This window comes from Psammomys obesus, unplaced genomic scaffold, assembly GCF_907164565.1.
Source record: "Psammomys obesus unplaced genomic scaffold, mPsaObe1.curated_primary_1811, whole genome shotgun sequence".
NCBI classification, from domain to species: domain Eukaryota; kingdom Metazoa; phylum Chordata; class Mammalia; order Rodentia; family Muridae; genus Psammomys; species Psammomys obesus.
The window spans coordinates 25,174,862-25,200,692 of record NW_026596095.1 but is presented as its reverse complement, the minus strand read 5'-3'; the positions used below and the strand labels follow the sequence as shown (position 1 = coordinate 25,200,692).

The 25,831-nt window shown below is 42.7% G+C and overlaps 1 protein-coding gene and 1 long non-coding RNA gene across 2 annotated transcripts in view; one reads left to right on the top strand and one right to left on the bottom strand.

The window, feature by feature from the left end:
• Positions 1–25,831, top strand: part of LOC129692007 (uncharacterized) — a 72,479-nt gene that overhangs the window by 40,722 nt on the left and 5,926 nt on the right. The window lies entirely within an intron of this gene.
• Adh7 (alcohol dehydrogenase 7 (class IV), mu or sigma polypeptide) lies at positions 9,653–22,156 on the bottom strand. Its single transcript, XM_055628237.1, has 9 exons — positions 22,073–22,156; positions 18,668–18,769; positions 17,365–17,503; positions 16,856–16,943; positions 16,548–16,764; positions 15,724–15,984; positions 13,774–13,909; positions 11,832–11,970; positions 9,653–10,037 (listed from the first exon to the last, which is right to left on the bottom strand). Exons 1-9 carry the CDS (start codon positions 22,088–22,090, stop codon positions 10,013–10,015), a joined length of 1,125 nt encoding a protein of 374 aa, XP_055484212.1. The 5' UTR covers positions 22,091–22,156; the 3' UTR covers positions 9,653–10,012.

Here is a 25,831-nt window from a genome sequence, read left to right as displayed (position 1 = left end):
CGAGACAAACTGTGGCTGAGTCTTTTGCTTTAGGAAGGTGTCAAGGAATGTTAACTTCCCAGCTCTGTTCAAAGTATTTTCACTCTAAAGACGTATTTTCTTTATGTTCTTAAGGACATGGTCTCTTCACTTTGAACCCTTTTGCTATTTTCTGTTCCCTCGCTCCCAGGGTCAGAGGCTAGCCCACCCTGGAGGAGGGATGTTAGAGGACATGTTATCGTGTTCATGCCTGGGTCTGTAATGCGGGTTCCACCCTGCCTGCATAGCCAGTTCCTGGGGGAGCTTAAACTGCACAAGACAATTTACTAATATACAGCAGTGTCTTCTATTTAGCCTTACATGGGGAAAGAGCAAAAGACCAAAGAACAGTAAGAGCTGCTGCTCTAATAGCAGGCAGGGGACGAGGAAGGGCTCAGAAGCCTGAGCGCACCTGTGGTGGCATTGCTGCCACCCTTTCAGGTGATACCCTGTCCCTTTCATGCCTACGTGAACAAACAGTAACTGTTCACACAGAGACACTGCACAAACACAAGAGCACCCCATGCTTTGAGGCTCTGGGGGAAAATTTGCTCTGAAGGATTTGGTTCTGCCTCTTTCTTTGCTTTAAAAAAAAAACATCCCTTTTGGTACTTTTAAGAACGGAGAAAGAGAAGCGCTTGGTTTAGCTAGTCCAGATCTCTCTCACAGGAGGCAGATTACCCAGATTGCAGGGATCTGGGTAAAATGTTCCGGGAGAGGAGGGGAGAAAGAATTGGGCACTGATTGCTTCACACTCCTGTGGGATCCATGGGATGTGGAAATGGGTGACAAGAAAAGATCCAGGTGGTGTCCAGGTTTTCAGCTTGAGAGAGTCCTGGGTGCTCGGGCCTCGAGTTTGAGAACACAGGGATCCGGAAACTGTGGACAGAATGAAGGGTTGAGCTGAATTCTCCGTGAGCATTTAGGTCAGAGTTTACATTGGCTTCTGGGTTTACCCAGAGTCACGCTATCCTAGGGGCAAAGTACTGGGGTTGACTCTCAGTAACCCTCATTTGTGCAAATTTTGAAAAGGAGAAAAAAAATTGGATTAAAGTTCATAGAGGCCTCGAGTTAGAGCTCTCCTGAGTGGAGAGCGGAGATTTCAAGGGATGACTAGCTATTTCCCCTGTTAGAGTCTCTTCCTGTTTGTGGAAATGCCCTCTAATATACTGACACTTTTAGAGGGCCATGCCTCACTAACCCCAGTGGGCTGACCAATCCCCTGATTCAGTGGCTACCTTTGCTATTGAAGCAGTCTGCTATTCCTCACAATTTAGCAGCTTGAAGAAACCTGTAAAGGAGATGAGAGACACTTTTCTTCCAACAAGATGGAAGTTATGTTTTCTTTCCCCAAGAGACAACAAAGGGAGGTGGCTCAGCATGCAAGCATGGGGACCTGAGTTTAGATGGCTGGAACCCTCATACCCGTGGGTGTGGTCCAGCATGGCTACAATCCCTGTCTCCAGACCACCTAGCCAGTGGCGAACCCTGCCTCAAACAAGGTGGAAAGCAAGGACTGACACCAGAGGCTGTCCTCTGACCTCCGCATCCTTACCATGGCATGCATGAATACATATGCATGCACGCACGCACGCACATGCACACACAATATTTGTAAGGGATGGTAGTCCAAATTAGGATCAGAATTCTGCCCAGGTCAAGCACCCTCTAGGTAAGAGGAATAAAATGGGACTTCCATGTAGTGTCAGGACCAGCACCCTAGCACCCAGACCTCTTGTTATTCTGTCTGAGGGATTTAGTCCTCCATTACACTAATCCCCTTGAGCTTTTATTTTGGATTTAGACAAGTGCTTCCCAGAACCTTCAGTGGCTTCCCTGGGAGAACCCATTTCTCATTCCTCGTCTAAAGCATTAGATTAGAAGGAAGGAACTACGAGTGTAATTCATTCTTATTTCTGAGGATATAGTCCTTGATCTCAGTTTTAGAAGTTAGGAGGAACTAAGCTTAGAGAACCCTAATTGTAACCAGAGCCTTTGAAAGTCAGGATTACATATGCTGGGGGGTGGGATGGGCAAGAACATAGTTGCTGAGGGCTTCGGTTCGAGGTGGTGCTGGATCAAATTGGCTTCCTGGCAATCTCCTATTGCATGAAGCTTTGCCTGGAGTCATTAGCCACAGTGTTTGTTGTACGGACGGGAAAGTTTGTTTTATAACAGGTCTTACTGGATGAGTAACACCGCATTCGATCCATGCCAGCTAGTTGTATAATTCTGTGGTTCTTTGCCAACACCGGCCTTAAAGCTTAAGCTAGCAAAGTTAAAACACTACCTTTATGGTTTTCCCAAATACGTGACTGCAAAGTCAAGTAAGCATTATCTGTAATACTGTCCTAAACCTTAAGTGAAGTTCTTATTTATTCACTGCAAACAAAATAAAAATTTAAGATGACTGAACAGCTGGAAGGGCAGTTGACAAGAAAACGCCTCATTACTTCAGTCCACTGACGAATCTGACAAAGCGTTTTATGATCAGGAAAACTGACCCAAGTCAGGAACAAACAGCACCCTCAATCTGCTCTTGAATCAGTGCAAATGTTTGCACAGTATCCACTGGAAACGGGATCTTCTGCTAGGTCTCTTTTAAAGACAGAACTTGAAGAACAATCTTTCTAACTTTGTACAAATCAGGGAGTGAACATTAGGAGACATCCACCTCTTCAGCCACCTCTGAGAGGGTGTCTGGCAATGAGACAGAAACAGTGGAAAGGACCACTGGAACATGAGGCTGATTATGTAACAAAAAGCTGGCACTTCTTCACAAAGGCAAACAAATTGATGGAGAAACGCATCTCCATGAAGCAGATGGCGACTGTCAACCTATTTGTGATGCCCCTGTTATTACCCAGAGATACAATTTTATATGTAAAGAGAAGTGAGGCGTGATGTGGAAATGTGGTGGGGGGCACAGTCCACACTGACTGGAGTTGAGGTAATGGGCCAGGGAGCAATGAAAGAAATCTGTTAACATAACAGAAGGTTAACATAATTTCACATCAGCACCGATATTAATCACAGCATATAGCAAAGCTGATTATTGAATGAAATGAATGAATTAAAATGCTCATTAGGAGTTGACTTTTTTTTTTTTGTAAAGCTTCATCATTGTAAAAACTATTAACTTTTTGTGGCAGGCAAATACCAATCACACTGGATTTCTTGAAGCTTACAGAAGCAAATGGCGAGCCTTTACTAAGTTTCACTCCCTAAATGATCTTCTGGTTCCTCCCAGGTTCTTCCTCCCCATGCTCTCATTCCAAATTTGAAAACCCTTTTATAATAATAGTAAAATTACAATTAATACAAATACATATATGAATAATGCATGTTAATACAATTATAATACTATTAATATTATTATAACCCACTGAGTCCAAATTATTATAGCCTATGCTGTCCATTTACACATGCTGTGGGGCCAACCACTTGGTTGTGGTGAGCCAACCAAGGACCTCACCCCTAAAGAAAACTGACTCTCCTTCTCTTGCCAAGCCATCCACTGTCAAGACCTCCTCAGTTGGGGAGGGAGGTTCGTGTATCTTTCACCCATCTATAATGGAGTGAAATAAGGGAGTAAATATTAAGAGACATGCTACATGCTTTTTTATTTTAAAAATGTGTTGCTTTAAATTTTTTATACATTTTTTTTTTGCTCATACTCACTCCCTTTTCCCAACTTCTCACAGGTGCCCCTCCCCCACCCACACAATTTTGTGATGTCTTTTCTCTATCTCAAAAAACTTAATTAAAAAAGAAATAAAAATCCCCATTCATGCCAACAAACAAATGGCACATAAAGAAACAGAGAGCCCTTGTGTCGGCCAATGACTTCCGAGCATGAGGCCTGCTTGAAATGTGGTTGATAGATCCGTTGCCACTACATTAGCGAAAACCGATGTTTCCTCTCCTAGCAGGTGTCAACTCCAGATAGCCTCATGGTTGGGGGTGGTGCTTTGTGCTGGAGTTTTGTCTAGTTTGATGTTGTGAACCTCTTGTATATGCCGTCATGGACTCTGTGAGTTCATATATACATCAGCTTTACCGTGTCTGAAAGAGGCTGTTTTTGGGGGGACATCCATCACCTCTGATTCTCAGAATTTTTCTACTTCCTTTTCTGTAGAGCTCTGAGCCTTGAGGGGAAAGCTTTGATAAAGACATCTTATTTAGGACTGAGTGCTCCGAAGGCTCTCATTTTTTGTGTGTTGGCCAATTGTGTGTCTGTGTTAACCATCTAGTGCAAGAAAAAGCTTCTCTGCTGAGAATTGAACAGTGCACTGATCTGTGGTATGGTATAGAGATATGTCATTAGGAGTTGTTTTATTGCTATGTTCACTTAGCAGAATAATAGTAATAGGTTTTCCATTAAGGCCCATGACTTACTTAGTCTAAGCTCTTGGCCAGTTTAGCAGTGTCACATGTGGGTTCCATCTTGTGAGTGGGCCTTAAATCCAACCAAAGCTGGTTGGTCACTGCCATAGCATTTGTGCCACTATTGCACCAGTATATCATGCAGGCACTATTGCAGGTTGCAGGGCAATCTTGATGATTGCCTCTCTCCTCCTGTAGCCTGCATCATGAACACACGGTATCTCCCAGCACCGTCAACACTAGTCAACAGGGATGAAGCTTCTACTTGTGCACCAGCTCACTCTCTCACCTACATAGTTGATGATGTTAGTAAGTAGTGTCCTCAGCTACAGGGCCTTAGCGATGTTTGGGGAGACCCCTTTGGCCAATAACTCAACAAGATGTAACCCATTCCTGGCACTGGGGTTTTACTTGGTAACACAGACACCTGGTTTGGGCATTGTCTTTTCCATTACATGGTGACTCAATTTAAATTCCGTTCATATGCATATATATATATTTCAGTAGTAGGCTTCCATATGTCTTCTCAAAAGGCCTTTCATGTTGGAGGTCCCTCCTCAATTCCTTCCTTTACTATTCCCTCTCTACTCCCTCCAATTACAGTTTCCCCTCTATCTCATTATAATGCTATGTGTATTTCCCCTTCTGTGGAATATTTCTCTTCTTCCCTGGTCCCTCACTAGCTAACTAACATTTGTAGTTATTCTGAGTGAAACCACACATATCTAAAGCTTAAAAGCTGGCATCCTTGTGTAAGAGAAAACATGTAATGTTTGTCTTCCTGGGTCTGTGTTACCTCACTCAGCATAACTGTAGTTGTATCCCTTTACCTCCAAATTATATTTTTCTTAAGAGCTGAATAATATTTCATTGTGTAATGTATCACATTTTCATTATTTATCTGCCAGTTGATAGACAGCTAGAAATTGTGTCCAACTGGAAACTGGAAATTCCTGGCTATTATGTATAAAATAGCAATGAACAGGAATGAGCAAGTATCTCTGTAGTAAAATGTAGAGTCCAGTAGTGGTACAGCGGATATTGTGGTAGATATATTTTCAGCTTTTGAGGAGCGTCCATCCTGAGTTCCACAATGGCTGTGCCAGTTTGCACTCCTACCAGCAATGGATAAGTTTCCCCCTTTCTCTGCAACTGGTTGCCATCTGTTGTCATTTGTTTTATTATTCTTGGACATTCTAAATAAGGTAAGATGAAATCTCAATGTGATTTTAATTTGATTTTACCTGATGACTAAGGATGCTGAACATTTTTAAGTGTTTCTCAGCCATTTGTGTTTTATCTTTTGAGAACCTCCAGCAAAATAACAGAATACGAAAGTAACATAAAAATCAGTAGCCTTCCTATATACAAATGACAAACGTGCTGAGAAAGAAATCAGAGAAACAATGCCTTTCACAATAGCCTCAAAAATATGTTGGGACTCTAACCAAGTGAGAGAGACTTATATAATAAGATAGGACAAACATACATAAATCTGTATACCTAAAGATGATAAACAAGAAAGAGGACCCGGGGTAAGATGATCAATCTTCACTTAGAAAGACAAATGGGATGGACATTGGGTGTAGGAGAAAACAAGTAACAGGACAGGAGTCTACCACAGAGGGCCTCTGGAAGACTCTACCTAGCAGTGTATCAAAGCAAATATTAAGACTCATAGCCAAACCTTCGGCAGAGTGCAGGGAATCATATGAAAGAAGGGGGAGTTAGTATGACGTGGAGAGGACAGGAGCTCCACAAGGATCTAATATATCAGGGCACAGGGGTCTTTTATGAGACTGTTTCTCCAACCAAGGACCATGTATGGATATAACCTAGAACCTCTGCTCGGATGTAGCCCATGGTAGCTCAGTATCCAAGTCGGTACCCTAATAAGGGGAACAGGGACTGTTTCTGACATGAACTCAATGGTAGGCTCTTTGACCTCCTTCCCTCCCCAACTCTCCGAGGGAGAAGCAGCCATGTTAGGCCACAGAGGAGGACTTTGCAGGCAGTCCTAAAGATATCTGATAAACCAGGGTCAGGTGAAAGGGGAGGAGGTCCTCCCCAGTCAGTGGACTTGGAAAGGGGCAGGGAGGAGATGAGGGAGGGAGGGTGGGATTGGGAGGGAAAGAAGGAGTGGGATACAGCAGGGATACAAAGTTAACAAGCTGTAACTAATATTAAAAATATAAAAATAAATAAAATAAAATAAAAAAATTTAGAACTGATAGACTAAGATCAGAAAGAAGGAGAGGAGGACCTCCCCAATCAGTGGACATGGGGAGGGGCATGCATGCAGAAAGGAGGGGGGAAGGTGGGACCGGGAGGGGAGGAGGGGGGGTTATGGGGGGGATACAAAATGAATAAAGTGTAATTAATAGAAGTTAAATTAAAAAAAAATTTTAAGACACTGAAGAAGACATCAGAAGATGGAAAGACCTCCAGAGCTGTTGATCGGTAGGATAAAAAATTTGAAAATAGACATTCTACCAAAAGCAATCCTGATCTAAATTCCAATTCTATTCTTCACAGAAATTGAAAAATGAAACTTAAACTTTATGTGGAAACACACACACACATGCACACATATACACACACACCAGGATAGTCAAATCAACCTTGAACAATAAAAGAACTGCTGGAATAGCATCACTATTCCAGATTTCAAGTTATGTTGAAAAACTGTAATAATTAAAAACAGCATGATATTGGCATAAAACAGACACATTGATCAATGTAATAGAATTGAAGAGCCAGGCATAGCTACATACAATACACATACACATCTATGTGGTATATATCTGTATATATACACACATACATATATAATAATATACACATGCATAATATGATGTATGGTATAGGTACATATGGTATATGTACATATTGTATGATATATATATTTATATATTACAAAGAAGCCAGAGATACAAACTAGAAAAAAGCATCTTCAACCAGTGGCACTGGTCAAACTGGAGAGCTGCATGTAGAAGAATGAACATAAATTCATATCTACTGCTCTGCACAAAACGCAACTCCAGATGGATCAAAAACCCCAATGTAAGACCTGATACCTTGAATGTTATAAAAGAGAAAGCAGGGAATGGGCTTAAACTCATTGTCCAGGAAAGGACTTTCTGAACAGCACTCCAATAGCACAGGCATTAAGCCTAATAAGAAATGGGACCTCATCAAAGCTAATATACAGTGAAAGACACCAGCATTTGAGCAGAGGCAGCCTACCTGACGGATAAAACATTTACCCATTAAACATCTGACAGGGGGTTCATTAGTAGACTATCCAAAGGACTTAAAAACGTGAACATCAAGAAAACAAATAACCCAATTTAAAAAGAGTATAGAACCACTTACCACTTTTATCTTAGAGGATTCAATATTTTATTTTTATAGAATTCTACTGAGAATTTCTTTTAAAAATATTCTTTTAAAATATGTGTGTGGGGAGGTGTGTGCACATGAGTACAGGTGTCCCTGAGACCGGAGAAGTGTGCTGGGTGCCCTGGAGCTGGAGTTAAGATCAGCTCTGAGCCCACCAGTATTGGTGCTGGGGACTGATTTTGGGAAGAGCTTGCTCTCTTAACTACTGAGCCATCTCCCCAGTGCCCCACTGAGATATTTTCCTCATGTGTTATTAGGCACATATGTTAGCAGTTTTGGTTTGTATGTATGTCCCTGTCTGCTTCTGCTCTCAGAGAAACACAGAGTTCCTAAAATGAGTTTGGAAGAATAAAGGAGTATGTTTGTCCCCTGGGTTCAGGCCACATTTTATTGGAAAAGATTTATCATGTATTTGGCTCATGGTCACCTGGATTTTCAGCCTAGACTATGTCCTTATGTAGAAATCTCAGTTTTCTGCTATTCCTAAACAACTTTTCCTTATTAACCATTTTGTTTCCAGATACTCCAATACTTTAAAACCATTAAAACCTCAACAATTAAATAAAACTGCTCATTTCAAACAAGCTTGTCACTACAAATCATTTTGTGTAACTTTTTATTAAGGACGTTCAGCCAGGGACCCTGACTAAAATACTCAATCCCCATCCCGAAAGGCAAAAAGGAAGGACATCAGAAGAAGAAGAAAATAGGGAACAAGCTAGAAACCTTCCACGGAGGGCCTCTGAAAAGCTCTGCCCTGCAGACTATCAAAGCAGACGCTGAGACTTATGGGCAACTGTTGGGTGGAGTGCATGGAATCTTATGTAAGAAGTGGGAAATAGTAAGAGCTGGAGAGGACAGGAGCGCCACAAGGAGAGCAACAGAACCAGAAAATTTGAACACAGGGAACTTCCCAGAGACTCATACTCCAACCAAGTACCATGCATGGAGATAACCTAGAACTCCTGCACAGATGTAGCTTCATGGCAGTTCAGTGTCCAAGTGGGTTCTATAGTAATAGGAACAGGGACTGTCTCTGACATGAACTGATTGGCCTGCTCTTTGATCACCTCCCCCTGAGGGGGGAGCAGCCTTACCAGGCCACAGAAGAAGACAATGCAGCCACTCCTGATGAGATCTGATAGACTAGGATCAGAAGGAAGGGGAGGAAGACCTCCCCTATCAGTGGACTTGGGGAGGGGCATGCGTGAAGAAGGGGGAGGGAGGGTGGGATTAGGAGGGGAGGAGGGAGGAGTTTATGGGGGAGATACAAAGTGAATAAAGTGTAATTAATAAAAAATTAAAAAAAGAACATTCAGCCAGGTATGCATGCTGGTAATCCTAGTTTGAGGCTATCCTGGGTCAGCCTGATGCATGTCATAATGAAACTTTAACACATTATATGTATGTATCTGTCCACAGACAGATACATATTCACGCTGCAAACTAAAAACATCTTCATGTTAAATGTAGTTGCTGCTGTGTAACTTGACTTATCATTCTACTTTATTGAACTGAATATTATGGTAAGTATCACAACGTGATTATCACTATGGTTCATATTTAATTGCTATCCTAAGACTTTTTGTCTTCTATGAATACACACTGACAAATAGCCCTGGGCAGGGCACTGTTGTGCTGGTTCCAGGTCACAAAGTTACATAATGATAATTCTTCAAGTTAATCATTGAAAAATGTGCCCTTCCCTTAAATTTCCCAATTTCTTTCTTGATCTAATCAAGTGATGTGCGCAATTTCGCAAGTTAATTCAAGTTAATTTGTAACATGTTTCAAAATTGTTTTTGTTAAAAAAAATAAATAAAAGAATGAGTCATTCTGGTTTGATGAGTATTTCTATAAACATGTATTTACTGCACCTATACATGCTGAGTCTGTTTTAAGTCACAGCAACTGGTAAAATGATGAAAACAATCCCTGTTCCAACAAGTGGAAATCCAAGAATATGTTTATAAAAATATAGAATTATAGCCTTAGGAAACACAAATTAAAACATTTACTCAGCTGAGCTTAGGCACCCACTAAACTAAACTTAAAAAGGTTTAGAAAACTCTATCAAGCTTCTATATCTTCCCCAGATCTGCTTCTGCATGCATTTCTCAGACAGACTCATGATGTCAGAGGTCCTTGTCAGGAAGGAGGCTTCAGGTCACAGTCACCCAGCAAAGAACACCCAGCTCTCTGGATCTCAAAATGTCAGGACAGTCCGAACGCTGAAATGGAAAATGATAACTTTTAGTCAGTGTGTGTGTGTGTGTGTGTGTGTGTGTGTGTGTGTGTTTCTATTCAGTCAAGAAATTTCTTGACTTTCTATTATAGAAACCTTATGGTTGGTTCTGTTGTGGGAAAGTTAATTGGGTTGAGGTTCATGCCTTCTGTGCATTCTGGAAGGGAACATGTGTGGGTATTGAGCTGACTTTGGAAGCATGTGCTTAACTGCAGCCACTAACAGGAAGGAGTGTCCAGCAAACACAGGACTAAGGCCACAGTGGGGAGAACAGGAACGACAATCCAGAGGATGTAGATTTCTTCATGACCCAGAGATGGTAGAAGCAGGAGAGACCCACTTTCCCTGTGTCCCAGAGTTTTTCTGGGGCCTAGGAGAGTGGTGCTGCATTCTTAGTTACCGGATATTAGACAAGTTAATAAATTAAAGTGGGTGTTAGTTCAGTAATGAAACCACCCCAAGACATTGATATTTAGGGACAGCCTGAATGCATCTGCTACTGAAGGACTGACCAGGGCTGGAGAGCAGAAAGCAGGAGGCCTGCTAGATAACTATGACAATATGTACAGAGCCATGATCAGACTGAGCCAGGATAAAGATCTTGGGCAGGGGAAGAAGAGAGAGCCTGCAGGAGAAGGGGAGAAGGGGCTGCCTGCAGGGCTCAGCCTCGCCTTGGACACACTGGCCAGCAGTCAGAATGAAGATGTAGAATACATGCCATTCTCTGTTTAGGTGTAGAAAAGAATTATCCTGGTGAAGCTGACATGAATGGAACACTGTAGGGGTTCTGGGCAGGAAGTCATGGAAACCGAGAGGCTCAGGATTACAAATGTCACTTGGCAAGGCACTGCATTAGGGAGATAGGAGAATAAGATTTCTGAAAGTAATTTCGCTTATTTGGAAAACAACTAGTAATTGTTTTCAAATCATATTAAAATACTAGCTTTGTTTATGTAAATAAATGAGTTTTGACTTTTTTTTTCTGGTAGAAAACCATTCGTTGTTCCCCTGTTTAAAAATTAAAATTTAGACATATGTATGTAATGTTGTGATTCCGTAGACCGCACCAGGCTAGAAAGAATATTGGAAAGAAATACTAGTTCCTATTTCAGGCAGCCTCCAAAACCACTGCACATGGTAGATAGTATTTACAGGACCAGTGAGTGTCGTCTATCTCGTTCACACAGGCAGCTCCAAAACAGATTCATAAGGAAAGAGTAGCTGAAATTTGACTTCCTCACACTCCACCTGGCTCTTGCCCAGTGCTCAGAAGAGAGGAGGGGTATGCCAGGAGTACTCACTGTTAAACTGGAGGAGGACTTCCTCTTTACCTGGAGCTTGTGGGGCTTTGGGTGAGAAGTCTGGCCTTCGTAGAGCACAGCACACCCTGACACCACTTCCATGAGATCAGATATTATTTATTTGCCTTTTGTAACCTTTGTTTCATCAGCTGAATATGGCAAGAATAACGTCTGAGAAACAAGACTCAGAAAACAAGCACAGTTGCGTAAGAGCTCCGGGAACTGTCAAGAAGTTAGTTGTGGCATTACTTGAGGATTCTAGCAGCTTTATAATTTTTTTTAAAGTGGCCAACGAGATCCAGCGGACCTGAAAAACTGAAGCCCAGGGGATTTTAAAGAGCTCATGTAGAGATGCCATTCTATGAATAGAAAGAACTGAGTAGCTGCGTTCACCTGGCTAGCTTAAATAATCCAAAATAAAAATGGAAGAAAATTTAAACATATACCATGTGAAAGGAATCAAAAGTCACCACACATACCTTTGCCCTGAATAGAGCAATTCAAATCCTTCATTGACATTCTTAAAAGGCAATGTGTGGGTTATCAACTGGCCCAGGTCAAACTTCTTTTCCAGGAACTCAGTCACCAGTTTGGGTACATCATCTCTGCCCTTCCAACCTGTGGGTAAAGGTCCTGTGTACTTTACTAGGTAACCCTCACATTTTATGGCATTATATTTGTGTCATTTCTCTTACGCATTATTGCCATCCCCCAGCATACAAATGAGCCGTGTTTCTCCCATCTTAAGAAACAAAGGCTAGCAAAACCCTTCCCGAGTCCTGTGTCTCCTTCCAGCTGTCCCACATCTCTGTGTGTAGAGAACCACAGACAGAATTGTCTCCCGTGCATAGTTGCTGGTTCCAGTAGCACTCAGTCTCCTGTGCGGTCACTCTACATATATTCACAGTCTGGCGCGCTGATGTTTCAGCTCTGGCCAAGGTTACCCTGCACCCGCCACACACACACTCACGTGTCATTTTGACTCAATGGTGGACTATGATTTCTGAACTAATGTGTGCTCTGGGAAGTCTCGGTGGCTGATCCTTCCTGTCCCTCACTCTGCTCACTTGCTTCTGCTCATATTATCATCACAGTTCATCTCCTACTTCAGCTAGGAGAAGCTCTCTCCTGAATCCTTCATGTCTCTGAAACGTCTAATGTGTCCCAGGAACTGGTCTTCATACCTCTCCTCCTCTTTGTCTCTCTCAGGGTAATCTCCTCTAGTCTAATAACTTTAAATAAACTATATTTACAACACTTAAGTTTCTGTCTCCAGTGGGACATTTTCTTCAGCATAGACTCGTAGCTAGCTGCCTACCTGTGGCACATGTTTCTCAGAGTTCTGTAAAATTGGAAAATTGGAAGGCCTAATAATATATCCAATATTGGATGCTGTCCTGTAAATATACAATTAAGTCATTTTCACTATGGGATAAATGCAGCTGACACTAGAAAAGACTATGGCAACAGTCATAAAGGCTTCACTTGCTCCTGACTATTCTTGATTCCACCCCCTGCGCACCAGCCCCCAGTCTGGGGATTTGAACTTGGGTCCTCAGGCTTGTGCAGCAATCACGTTGTCCCTGAACCACCTCCCCAGCCCTATGTGAAACTGTCAACATAAAATAAATGTTAAATGACTCCTCTTATAATTGGTCTGTTAATGTCAATAGCAGTGCCAATTTTATATTGTTTCTTTAATATCTTTGTTTTGCATTTTCCAACAAACTACATACTTCTCTAACCCAAGAGCAATCATCTCTCTTCTTTTTATACTCTCAGCAGGTGCTCAGATATTACCCTTTTGCACGGTATAAGACAGTCTAATATGAGGAGTGCCTCGGAAATGCCCCATTGCTGTATGAAGGTAACAGAGAACCAGGCTCCGAAGGTGGGGTCTGAACCTGTTACTGAACTATCTACTACAGGAGAGTGATTGATTCTGGCCTCATCTTTACTGCTTCTTGGTTGTTCTGATGGGAAATTGAACTGTCCCTATAAAATGTGACACCCCGTCTGTTCACTTATTTAGGCTCTGAGCACAGAACTTTTGCCAAGGTCTTCGTGAGTACAGCAACTTCTCTTTCATGAGTGAGTGTTCTTGGGTGTATGGAGAACAATGGATGCAATGAGAATTTTATGCTTCAGAAGTCATCTCAGTGGAGACACGTCTGATGCTTTTAATTCATGCCCTTGGGTGACAGAGGTTGCAGGTACTGATCTACTGCTGTTGGCCCTGCGTCACATAAAAAACAGACAGTCATCTTTTGTGTGATTGCTATCCTACCTCCACTTGGGGTCATTTAGCACGCATCCTTGGAAGGTGCTTTGAGGGCGAGGAGATGAGAACACAAATCTTCCTTACTTGATAGGCAGGAAAGGCAAATATTACACGCAGTCCAGAGGCCCAGCTGCTCTCACCTCCGAAGACGCAGCCCTTCCACGTTCGCCCAGTGAAGAGCAGCATTGGGTCAAAGTTGAGCATCTTGGCTGACGGAGGAGCACCAACCACCACACTGGTTCCATAGTTCATATGGCAAGATGAGAGGGCATCGACCTGAGATTCGGATGAAGGGGACTGTTGTTTCTGGAGATCATGGGTTCAGAAATGACCAGCACATAGCCAGAGTTCCAGTAGTTAGAATCAAAATCAAATTATGCCCCCAGGCTTCCTGCTTGATTTAAAAAGTCTCAATGCAACATTAGTCCTTAGTGCTTCATCTCCTAGGGGCATATCCCTCTTCAGATGTATAGTAGCCTTCCCTGAGGCCAGCGTAGCTGTGATTCTTAGTACACTTAGTCAACCGTAACCAACTAACAACAGGAAGGAAATCCTTGTGAGACTTTTATAATCACATCAACACTTCAGATAAGCCCTAGCTTATTTGAGCTAAATGAAATTGAATTAATCAGTTAGAACATCTGAAAATTTTTGTCTGAAAATTAAATCAAATGCTAAGCTATGAGGCAAAGGAGTTTCTTTTCTTGGTGGTATCTCTGAGGGTAGGCCCAAGTGTTTGGTCATTTGCTCTGTCACTTATTCTTGAATAACTCTTTTTTTTTATGAGTTACATTTTATTAACTCTGTATCCCAGCTGTATCCCACTCCCTCATTCCCTCCCAATCCCACCCTTCATCCCTCATCTCCTTCCTGCCCCTTTCCAAGTCCACTGATAGGGGAGGACCTCCTCCCCTTTCATCTGACCCTGTTTTATCAGGTATCTTCAGGACTGGCTGCAAAGTCCTCCTCTGTGGCCTAGCAGGACTGCTCCTCCTGTGGGAGGTGGGGAGGTCAAAGAGCCTGCCATTGAGTTCATGTCAGAAACAGTCCCTGTTCCCCTTACTAGGGAACCCACTTAGTTACTGAGTTACAAATAACACTTTTAAATATTCAGTAGGCAGCAACAACAGCGTACTTCAGACGGCACTTGCCGCAAGTACCACCTCAGAACCAATGGACTTCATAATGTAGCTGGCTCTTTCCTTTGTAGAGTACAACCCAGAATGCTTCAGTTGCTATGGGATAAATTCTAGGTGAGACCAAAAAAGGGATGAGACAGCGATGATGAACTGAAGGTCTCTTCTCAATTACCAAATGCCTTAGAGCAAATTTTACCCATAGTGCAGTTATGAGCAAAACTGGTTTTGTTTGGTTTTCTAAGTCTCCATATTCTCCTCACAGCCAGGGATTTATAATTCCAAGGACTCTGTAAAGCCTGGCACTGGAGTGCCCTATGGGAGGTATGAATCAGGGTGCTGAAGTCTGTTATCTATGCGTGATAAGCCAAGCTCAGGTGAAGGATTTAGAGGCAGGAGATCGCATTTAGAAAAACAACCTTTCCCCTGCCCTCTTCAGCCTGCTTTGCAAATTCAAGAGATGGAATCACTTTTGCCAAGATCTCCACATATGCAAGAGAAATTATGGTCCACAGGTTGACTCCTTGCCCTCTACTTACGTGAAAATGGCGTGATAAGAGACTTACATGGTCAGGCAAAATTGACTTAAGACTGCGACTTTTTAGGCAAAATTCCTATGTGGTTATCATTACATTTTTAATTGAACTTTCATGCATTTGTCTTTGTGTGGGCATGAGAATGGGCGAGCACATGTCATGGGATGTATGTGGACATCAGAGGATAAACTCATGGAATTTGGTTTTCTCTTTCTACGTATGAGTCTTGAGGATCAAATTCGGTTCATCAGGCTTGGAGACAAGCACCTTAACTCACTGAACCATTTCACCAGTCCTGTGCTTTGTGGCCTGAGCCACAGACATGTTGATTGTTAATAAAGCAATGCAAAAATGACTTTTAGCCGGAACACATCTTGAAGCTTGGGTACTTTGTGGCTCCCTGAATCTTGAGTCTTACCATGGTTTCCAGATGCCCGATAACTTCAAAACTATACTGAACGGTGTTGGCCGTCATGTCGGCCAGCACCTCACTGATGGGCTTGGTGAAGTCCTTGGGGCTGAGACACTCTGTGGCACCTACATCCAGGGCCTTCTGGAATTTGTCTTTGTTGATGTCGATTCCAATGATCCTGGAGGCGCCGGCTGCCTTACAGCCCATGATGACTGACAAGCCAACTCCTCCCAGGCCAAACACAACACAGGTGGAGCCAGGGGTGACCTGTAGAAAGAAAAGTCCCTCTTTCTGAGAATTGCCATGACCTGGGTCAAGACTTCAAATGACTTATTCAGAGGACAAAAAGTGTTAGAAGTAGAATGTCTGAGAAAAAGAAGTATTTACCAGAGGAAAGCACACTTGCCAGGTTAACAAAAGTCCTTCCTAAAGGTTTACCCATAAGCCCGCAGCCTTTGTAGCCTGCTTGGCCCTACCCATAAGCCTCTGCTCTCACAGGAGGGTTAGACAAACACTGAGACCTCTCTGATCTTTGCACAAAGCCAAGCTGATTTGTTTTAGGTCTTAGCTCTGACTGACGGCCTTGGTTGGAATAACCTTTACTCTCTGAGTCATTTGAAGATATGTTGTCTTTTTTTTTTTTTTTTTAACAACCAAATCCAATTTCTACTTTGATTCCCTCCACGCTCTCCCCACGCCCCTTTTATTTTCCGTCCAGTTCATCTGGCAGGGTGTATATTTTCTAACTGTTGTGGTTCTAGGAAAATCCTCTTCTGAGAGGTTGTCAGGTGGGAAGGAAAAAGCTATGGCTAGTCGGCCCCGATTCTTACCTTGGCGGTTTTAACAGCTGCCCCATAACCCGTGGAAAACCCACAGCCAATCAGACAGGCTTTCTCAGGAGGAGCCGCGGCATCGATCTTGGCTACTGAAGATTCATCCAGCACCGTGTACTCGGTGAAGGTGCTGGTATTCATGAAGTGCTGGACGGGTCTGCCCTTGCAGGAAAATCTGGTGGTGCCGTCGGCCAGCACCCCACGGCCTGTCAGACTGTTGGATACAGCAAATGCACACATTACTTCATTCAGTTCAGAAGCTATCGAGGGGGGACTTAAATGACGGGGTAAAGACGACACCTTACTCGCTCCTGTTGCAGAGGTTGCCCTCCGGGTTAAGGCAGGCGTTGCATTCTCTGCACTGCGGTAGAAAGAGGGGGATGACTCTGTCGCCTAGAAAGAAAGTAACATGACGTCAGATGCCATCGATTTGCATGAAAAGATGAAATAAGAGGGTTTGGTGGCTCGTGCCTGTAATCCCTGATACAGGAAGACTGCCAGCCCAGCCTGGACTACAGAGGGAGTTTCAGGCCAGCCTTGGAAACACAGAGTCATGAACCTCAAGGACCAAAAATACTTATATTATTTAATTAATTCATAGATGTAACAGGTGTGAACTGAAACTATATTATATACAAAAATGTCTTTAAAATAGTCTCAGTGTTATAAGTACCACAAAGTAGAGCGGTAAGGCTGAGATTTGACAAGTTGGTATTACTCAGTACAATCCGCTCTCCTCGGGTCTCCTTAAGCTAGGCTGACCCCTCAAGCCTGATGGCTGTTTCCTTCAGTAGCATAAGCAAGGCCTCTGTACCTGGTCTCACTGTGCTGACTCCTTCTCCCACACTCTCTACAACCCCAACTGCTTCATGGCCCACAATCACTGGAAACTTAGACACCATTGTTCCTTTTATCACGTGGTCATCTGTGCGACAGATTCCTGTGGCCAAAATCTGTGTTTAAAACAAACAAGCAATAAACACCATTGCACAATCAGCAGATGGATCGCTTTCCAATGCGGTGCTGTTTAACTCTGCATCATTTTCTCACATTATAGTGATGATGCTAAGACAGCCTGAGCCTGAATCAAGCATCAGGCCAAGTTTCCTTGCTTCAGGGAATTACAGCATTGCTGCCTGCCTTCCCGCTTGGATCTTGATGCCTTTCTACAGGGAAGAGATCAAAGAAGGATTAGCATGAAGGCCTGATAAGCAGAGCATTTAAGCCAAAGGTGAAGAGCTTTTCAAAATTAGGGCGGGGCACTGTAGGAAGCTGTCACTTCTCAGGCACAAAAGAGTTCCTATCAAGAATCTTCTAGGTGATCTCGGTGGCACAGGTCTGTAATCCCATCTATTTGGGAAACAGAGGCAAGAGAATCACCAAGTTTATGGCCTACTCATGCTACAAAGTGAATTCAAAGTAAGCTTATGTCAGTTAGTAAGACCCTGTCTTCAAGCAACAAATAAAAACATGGCTAGAGATATACTTCCTTGGGAGAGTACCTGCCTGGCGTTGTTCATGATACCCAAGGTTCTGTTCCAGGTGCTACACAAATACATACATACATACATACACACATACACACATACATACATATCTCAATATACTGTGATTCCCAGAAGATTTTAAGACAATCCTTGGTAATAACTATTGATCATTCTCTATCAAACACTGCATCACTAAAAAATTAAATATTCTCTTTAATAAGCTAGATTAGCATTGTTAATTGGTGCATTTCACAGTCAGCCCAACCACTTCCCTAACAACATGCATGAATTGGTGGCAGAATTAGTTAGGAAACATTTTTAAGAAGCCAACCTCTGGGCTGGAGAGATGATGGATCAGCAGTCAGTTAAGAGCACTGGCTGCCCTTCCAGAGGACCCGGGTTTGATTCCCAGCACCCACATGGTACCTTGAAACTGCATCTAGTTCCAGCGCATTCAAAGCCCTCTTCTGGCCTCCTCCATCACTAGGCATGCGTGTGGTATACAGACAGGCATGCAGACACAACACCCACACACTTCAAATAAATACATAAATAACATTTTTAAAAGGAAGCTAGACACACCAGTGGCCTTCTCAGGGTTAATTAGATTGCCTTTCAGCTCCTTCTTACCTTAACACGAACTTCCTTCACCTTCGGTGGGGCCACTTCTATTTCCTCAATGGAGAAGGGCTGGTTCATTCCCCATAGTACAGCCGCTTTGCACTTGATGACCTACGAGATCAACCGTCATCACTGGTGCTAATCTTACACTCAGACTTCCCAAGTCATAGAAATATTCACAGAAGAGCACCTCCAACTCTGAGTTTCCTCAGAATGTTTTCCTTCAGTGACAGAATCTGAAGCCTTACAGATCATCTTGTGTGGCTCTTTGTCTGAGATGGTGGCTTGATGCATGCAGGCCAAACACATGGAATGACCGGTCTATGGCCACACAGGACATAGGGCTGGGATTCATGCAATCGTCCAATAAATTGGTATATCGGTATGATTTCAAATGCGATATATGAGTGCAACTGCCATCCGTGAATTGCTTATTAAGAAAGGGCAAGTCTTTAGTGCAGAAAACGCAGCTGATTTGCCTGCGAGAATGTAGCCCAGTCTTCCATTACATCTGCAACCATGTAGCAATCGTAAAGCAGTGAGTCAACTTGGGGTAAGACATAGAGCTGTTACCACCAGGAAGAGTGCATTGTGTGTTTCTGGAGCGTGACGGTGTCTTTCCATCTCTGCCTCATTTCTCGTACCTAGCCCAAGTCAGGGCTTCTTTCCTTGTGCAAATAGTATATATCCAGTGAGTGAGCGAGCAAGTGAGAGTGAGAGAAAGGCAGACAGGCAGACAGAGAATATTCTGTAAGTTTGCTTCTGACTTCCACATGTGAGCCATGGCACGAAGGCACCTATATTCATTCAAAAATGCACATTCATGTCTGAACACACATGAATACACTCACACGGTGGGGAAGGAGGGCGAGCGAGCAAGCACACAGATAAAAATTAAACAAAATGTAAAATACTCATTTTTTTTCTGATTCACAATCTAGCTACTTCTCAACTTGTTGGCCAACACTTGAATGGCCCTTTAGATGACTCAGTGCCTTCTACAGAGATTAAATGTGAGAAACGTTATGCTGGAGACAAATGAGCATCAGAAAGTCACCAATGTCTCCGTTTAACGGGCACCCTCTGTCTTGCTGAGGAAAGTATTTTCAGTCATGGTATAATCTGGCCGACCCTGAACTAGGACCCTCACCACATTAATGGCAGAGACAGAGGGCACGGGGGAACTTTTACATCTAACAGTGACAGGAAAAATGTTATAAAGGAAACATAGCTCATCGGAGGCAACCCCCCAGCATCTCATCCTGCTACGTAGCTCAGGCTTCAGGCTGGCCCCAAACTTAAAAACCCTCCCACCTCAGCCTCCTGAGAGGTGGAAATACAGGCATGTGTGATGCTCTGACGGTGCCGGATGCTATATGGCAAGCTACAATTCGACAAGCTGTAACTCTCTATTTGTAGAGTGGGTAATGAATTCTCACTCAATGAGAGCACCCAGTTTTTTCTAAGCAGGAAAATGAGCAACCCTTTTCAGGTTCATCTCTTAGGAGGGTAGTTTGCTCACTACCTCAGAAACGTAGGCGTGTACTGACACTTCCACCCCACGGTTCCATCTTTCAGATCAGCCCATATAGATGGAAAAATAGGTTAAAGATGTTTCTATCTTACATGAGTGCAGCACACAAAATATTGTTGGAGAATGCAGAGAGGAAACAAACCAGGTTAAAACAAAGTCAGTGGTAGTTTGAGAATGTTAGAACATGCTTGATTCCCCCCCCATCTATTCTGTTTATCCAAATTCTTTAGACTAAGCATTGTAATAGAATAAAGTCTTCTCTACATTTATGTGTTGAAGCCCTAGTATTCAGTACCCCAGAATCTGACGGTACAGTGCTTGGAATGGGGCTTTCCCATTGCTATCGAGTTACAATGCGGTCACCGAAGTTAGTCCAGTCCAATAGGCTCTTTTCATAATGAGGTTAAGACATAAGCCAAGAGAAGGCCATAGAGACAGCAAGATGAGCAACGGAAAAGCTTCCAAAGAGGCCAGTCTTGACCACACTCTGTTCTCAGGATCCTAGCTTCCAGATGTATGAGAGAATAAATCTACTGTTTAAGCCACACAGTCCTCAGTACTTTGTTAATGGCATCTTTAGCAAACTATTATAACCATCCTTTTATTTTTGTTAATGAAATAGCAAAAAATTAACAGAGAGAATACTCACTTTCTGGGATGGAATAGAAACCCCAGAATAGTTTTGTGGATAACATAACTCCCCTTGAACTACTCTACCGTACAACATTGCCAAATCAAAATTCTAAATTTACCGTGCTATTTGTCGTATACGCTGTACTCTTAATTATAGTTAGGAGGTGCTGCCTGGACTCTCTGAATTCTCCATTGCTGGAAATGTTCTGACAGTGGCTAGACATTCACATGATGGAGGCCACAGAGCTTGTCATGTGGAGTTGGAAATATTTTAAGATTTGGTTCAACTCTGATTCATTTATTTCTATGGGCAAAAGTTACTAACTTCCATGGTGCAAAATTAACTGCCCTGACTCTCAGCTTTTACTGGATTTCTGACTCAAATGTTTTTCATTCTAGCTATCTTTAATTTGGGGAGGGGGGAGTTATTTCAGGTTCTAGCATTCTAGTGCCTCCTCTCTTGTGTTATACAGATGTTAAACATCATCGTTATCTTCCTAAAATGTTAAAGTAGACTAAAGGCAAAGTTGTTTAAAAGTAATACAGATAAAAGTACCCAACATCTTATGAAGTTATGTGTCCATTCAAAGCAGGAGCCCAACAATCTCAATCTGCAAGTGGGGAAAAGGCCAGCCTTGGTTTTTGAGTTACTGTCGCCATGCTGGCTCTGTTATCACCTGAAGGAATAAACACCCTTTATCCACTGCACGGTCCTGTCTGCCAAGAGTGTTTACACTTACGCTTTGATAAAAAAAAACATGTCCTCAGAAACTTGGAAAATGTGATTTCTTTGCTGTTGACTTTGCATTCCGAATTAGCATTTTCCATCCTCAACAGCAGGGCCACATTTTTCCCAACATCTGCACAGGAGATCCTGGACCCATTAGATTCCAGAAATGAAGTGAGTACATCCTACTACCATACTGAAGTCTCCTTATGGGAACAGTTTGCTATCCAGAGCAAATGACTGGCTGGCAGGAAATTAAATTATGAATACTATCCATATAAACCACACTTCCCTAGTTCCCATCACCGCTTTCAGGAAGAACCTTCAGCGTGTGGTTTTCAATTGAATCCTGCTGCTGTTGGCATTCTGATGCAATTTATCCACGTTTCCCCACTGTGTGCCTACTTAAAAGCCTCGCCTTCCCCGAGAAAGTATTTAGTTACTCTACTGGACTCACAGCTCTCAGAAGCAACCCGCGTATTAGCTCAAGAGACCGAAGAAGCCAAAACGTTCCCCTTACTTTTCCAGCAGTGCCCATCCTGGCTTTCTCGGGTTTGTAGTCTGCAAATGGGAACGTCTTCTGACTTCTGATGCTCAGTTCACTCTGATATGAACAGTTGCATCTTCTGCCTTGAATAAATAGCGTGACTTGGAAGTTTTGCCTGTCTTCAGCAACATGATTCATAGCCTTAAAAAGTTCCCAACCCAAGACACTCCACCCTCCAGCAAGTCAAGTGATGAAAAGAAATACAGGAACTATTATGATTAGACAAGACTAAGAACCTGGCAACACTGAATAATCAACTCTACTGTGAAGGGCCAGAAACCACTCTTTCTCATTTCATTTTGGAGATTATAAAATCAGCTCAGATTAGTTCAGCTCAGTACAATTGATAAGAAATGCATTGTGTGCTTCTGAGTGCAAGCTGTTTTGTAGGGCAGCTGGTTTTAGAGGTGCATTTAAGCATTGTATTTGCGCTTCATTTGCACATGGTAGAAACTTATAGAAAATGTGGTTAAATATAAATGAGGGGGAGGGATATCACTCTGTGGTACAATGTCTTTCTCTGGGCTCAGTGCTTATACACACACTTAATTATATATTATATGCATGTATGCTATGTTTGTATGTATGTAATAGATGCAAGGAAATCTGTAAAAACAGTAAAGGTGAGTGCTACGTAGAAGAAATAGTGAGTAAGGGATCAGGATGTCTATAATTTCTAGGTATCCTAGAGGTAGGAAATGGCCTAAAACTTGTCCCTGGACTAGGACCATCTGCCATCTGGCTCTAGATCACATTATTTACCCACAGAATTGCTTACTGTTTACACACATTGGTTGAAGGACTGAGAGGGAATTAGAATCCTGCTGTACACAGAGACTCCTGCATCCCCAAAAGAAATGACTTGGGCAAGCATTTAGCTGTTTCACTATTCTAAGCCACTATTTTCTAGAAGAAGCAGCAGCAGACCCTCCCGAGTCTACTTTCTCCTTTGATAGGAGCGTGTCCAAGGTGTTTCTTACAGGCAGTGCCTAGTTGTCCCACTGACACTACTGCCTCCAGCACACTCTGCATACACTAAGATCTCACTTCTGTGGAGTGTCACAGGGAGATAGGCTTTCTGTCTTTGGATAAAACTCTTCCATTCTGACACACGGAATGATGACTCTTGCCTACCCAGAAGACATTTGCCAGAGTTTTTGTCCAGCTACTTCTACATCAGCCCAGTCCTTTCCTTTGAAAAATGGAAAACATGGCCACAAATCTCTCCACATAACACAATAGTCTCTGTAAATCCGAATTAACACATATTTAATTCAAAAGTAGTAATTATAATCAGTAATTCTAGTGGATTGGCCGAATAAAGCCCATCTGGTAAGAGTATTGCCAGTAGACCAGGCTTGTATGCAAGCGCCATTGTTTTAGCAGCATTGTTTCCACTGAGAAACCCAGCATATATTGTAGGCGCAGTGGGCAGGTACGGACACAGATATTCTGAGTCTCAATTGCCAAACAAAGACCAAGCCCCAGCTCAGCCACAAAAGCTTGTTTGCTTTTGAACAAAGGCAAGAGAGTACCAACTCAGGTGGTGCCAGAACTAAGGCAACATTTCTCAGTTGGAAAAATCCATAAGGGCTTTGCAAAACTTCAAATATTCTCTAGTTAAGGTACTAGGTGATGCTTACCAGCTAAATAAGTTTTTATGCTCCTAATCAATTTCTCCCAGAAATGACTAGCTAAAAAAAAACAAAAAACATGCTTTGGAAAGTACCCAGTAAAATTCACTATGCTTAGGAGGCGTGTGTGTGTGTGTGTGTGTGTGTGTGTGTGTGTGTGTGTGTGTATAATCCAGGAAGAGTTGAAGAGAAGGAATGAAGGGCATCAAAATGCATTGTATGCATGTGTGAAATTCTCAAAGAATAAATAAAAATGTTAGATCAAAAATTACAATTAAAATGCATGGCCTGAAGTTTCCAGGGTGAGACATCAGGTTAGAAGCTCTCTCCACGCAAAGCAATGAGTAAGAAAAATCAAACAGCAAAGGGTAGAATGCATTCCAGACAGAGAGACTGAACAGGAAAGCCGAGAAGTAGGGAGAAACAGCAGAACACACTGCAAAGGAATGGCAGCACATGGCTAAAACGCCGCTCTCCAGTGGAGCAGATGCCTCATCTAAAAGACAAGGAATTTAAAAGTGAGGGGTCAAGGACACCACCACAAGACCTACAGCATAAACTAGCCTGGGCCCGTGGGGGCTCACAGACTGGACCACCAACCAAAGAGCATACATGGGCCAGACCTAGACCCCCTACACATATGTAGCAATGTACAACTTGGTCATCTGTGGGCCCCCTAACAATGGCAGTAGGGGATATCTCTGACTCTGTTGCCTGCCTTTGGATCCCTTTCCACTAGCTGGGCTGCCTTGTCAGGCCCCAGTGGAAGACAATGTGCTTAGTCCTGCTGCAACTTGAGGTGCCAGGGTGGGTTGGTACCCCTTGGGGTCTCCCCTTCTCTGAAAAGGAGAAGAGGGAATGGGAGAGAGGGGTGTGAGGGTGGGATTGGGAGAAGAAGATGGAGGGGGCTGGGATCAGGCTTTAAAATAATTAAGTAAATAAATAAATGGGAAAAAGAGAAAGAAAGTAGCTGAATGTGAGCGAAGGAGGAAGCTGGTAAGCAGAGTTTTCCCATGCTTTCTGCTTCAGCTTCTGCCTCTGGGTTCCTGCATGGAACTCCTATCCTGGTTTCCCTTTGATGATGGGCTGTGATGTAGAAGTACAAGCCAAATAAACCCTTTTATCACCCTAAAAGAAAAAGAAAGAAAGAAAAGTGACTCACAGTCCTACCCATCGGATAGTGACCACAGGCCCCTAACAGAGTAGAGGATGTGTGGGCCCGCGAGCGACTGTTGCTTTATGATGCATCTCTGCAGAGGAACCCCTACTGGCACACCCAGATGGCCAGGTGCCATCTTGAGAGTTAAGGCTAAGAAGTATGTGATTGTTCACAAGAAAACCAAAACAAAACAAAAAAACCCGAAACAGATCTTGAAAAAGTAAACTAATGAATCACCATAAGCATCAGAAAGCAAGTATAGGCCAAACCCAGAGAAAGTAGACAAATCAATGAAATAGAAACAAAAGGAACAATAGAACAAAGAATTCAATACAACTTTGAATATTTGAAAAGATAATGACCAGATAGTACTTTGCCAAACTGGCCAAATGAAAGAGGAGACCAATGTAATGGAACGAAAAGAGAGACATTATAATAGACACCAGAGAATCACGGAAAAATACTTGAACAACCCATATTCAGAGAGGAAGAAATGAATCAATTCAGAGACAGCTATGACCCATAAAATTTGTACTAAGTATATATAAACAATGTACACTGATCTGTAATGACCAAAAACACTGAAATAGTAAGACTTCCAGTAAGAAAATGCTTAGGACATAGAGGATTCCCTGTTGAATTCCAGCACTCTAAAAAAAGAGCTGACGGCGCTGCTTCTCAAACAACTCCATCCAGTCTGAAGGAGCACACCAAATTCATCCTGTGAAGGCTGTTACCCTGATGCCAAAAATCAGATACGGGTACAACAACAACAAACACTGTAGACCAGTTCCCCTGATGGAGGTAGATGCTAAAATACTTAATAAAATGCTTACAGATTGAATTTAATGATACATCAAAGCAGGGCATAGTGGTGCACGCCTTTAATCCAGGCACTTGGGAGGCAGAAACAGGCAGATCTCTATGAGTTCTAAGCCA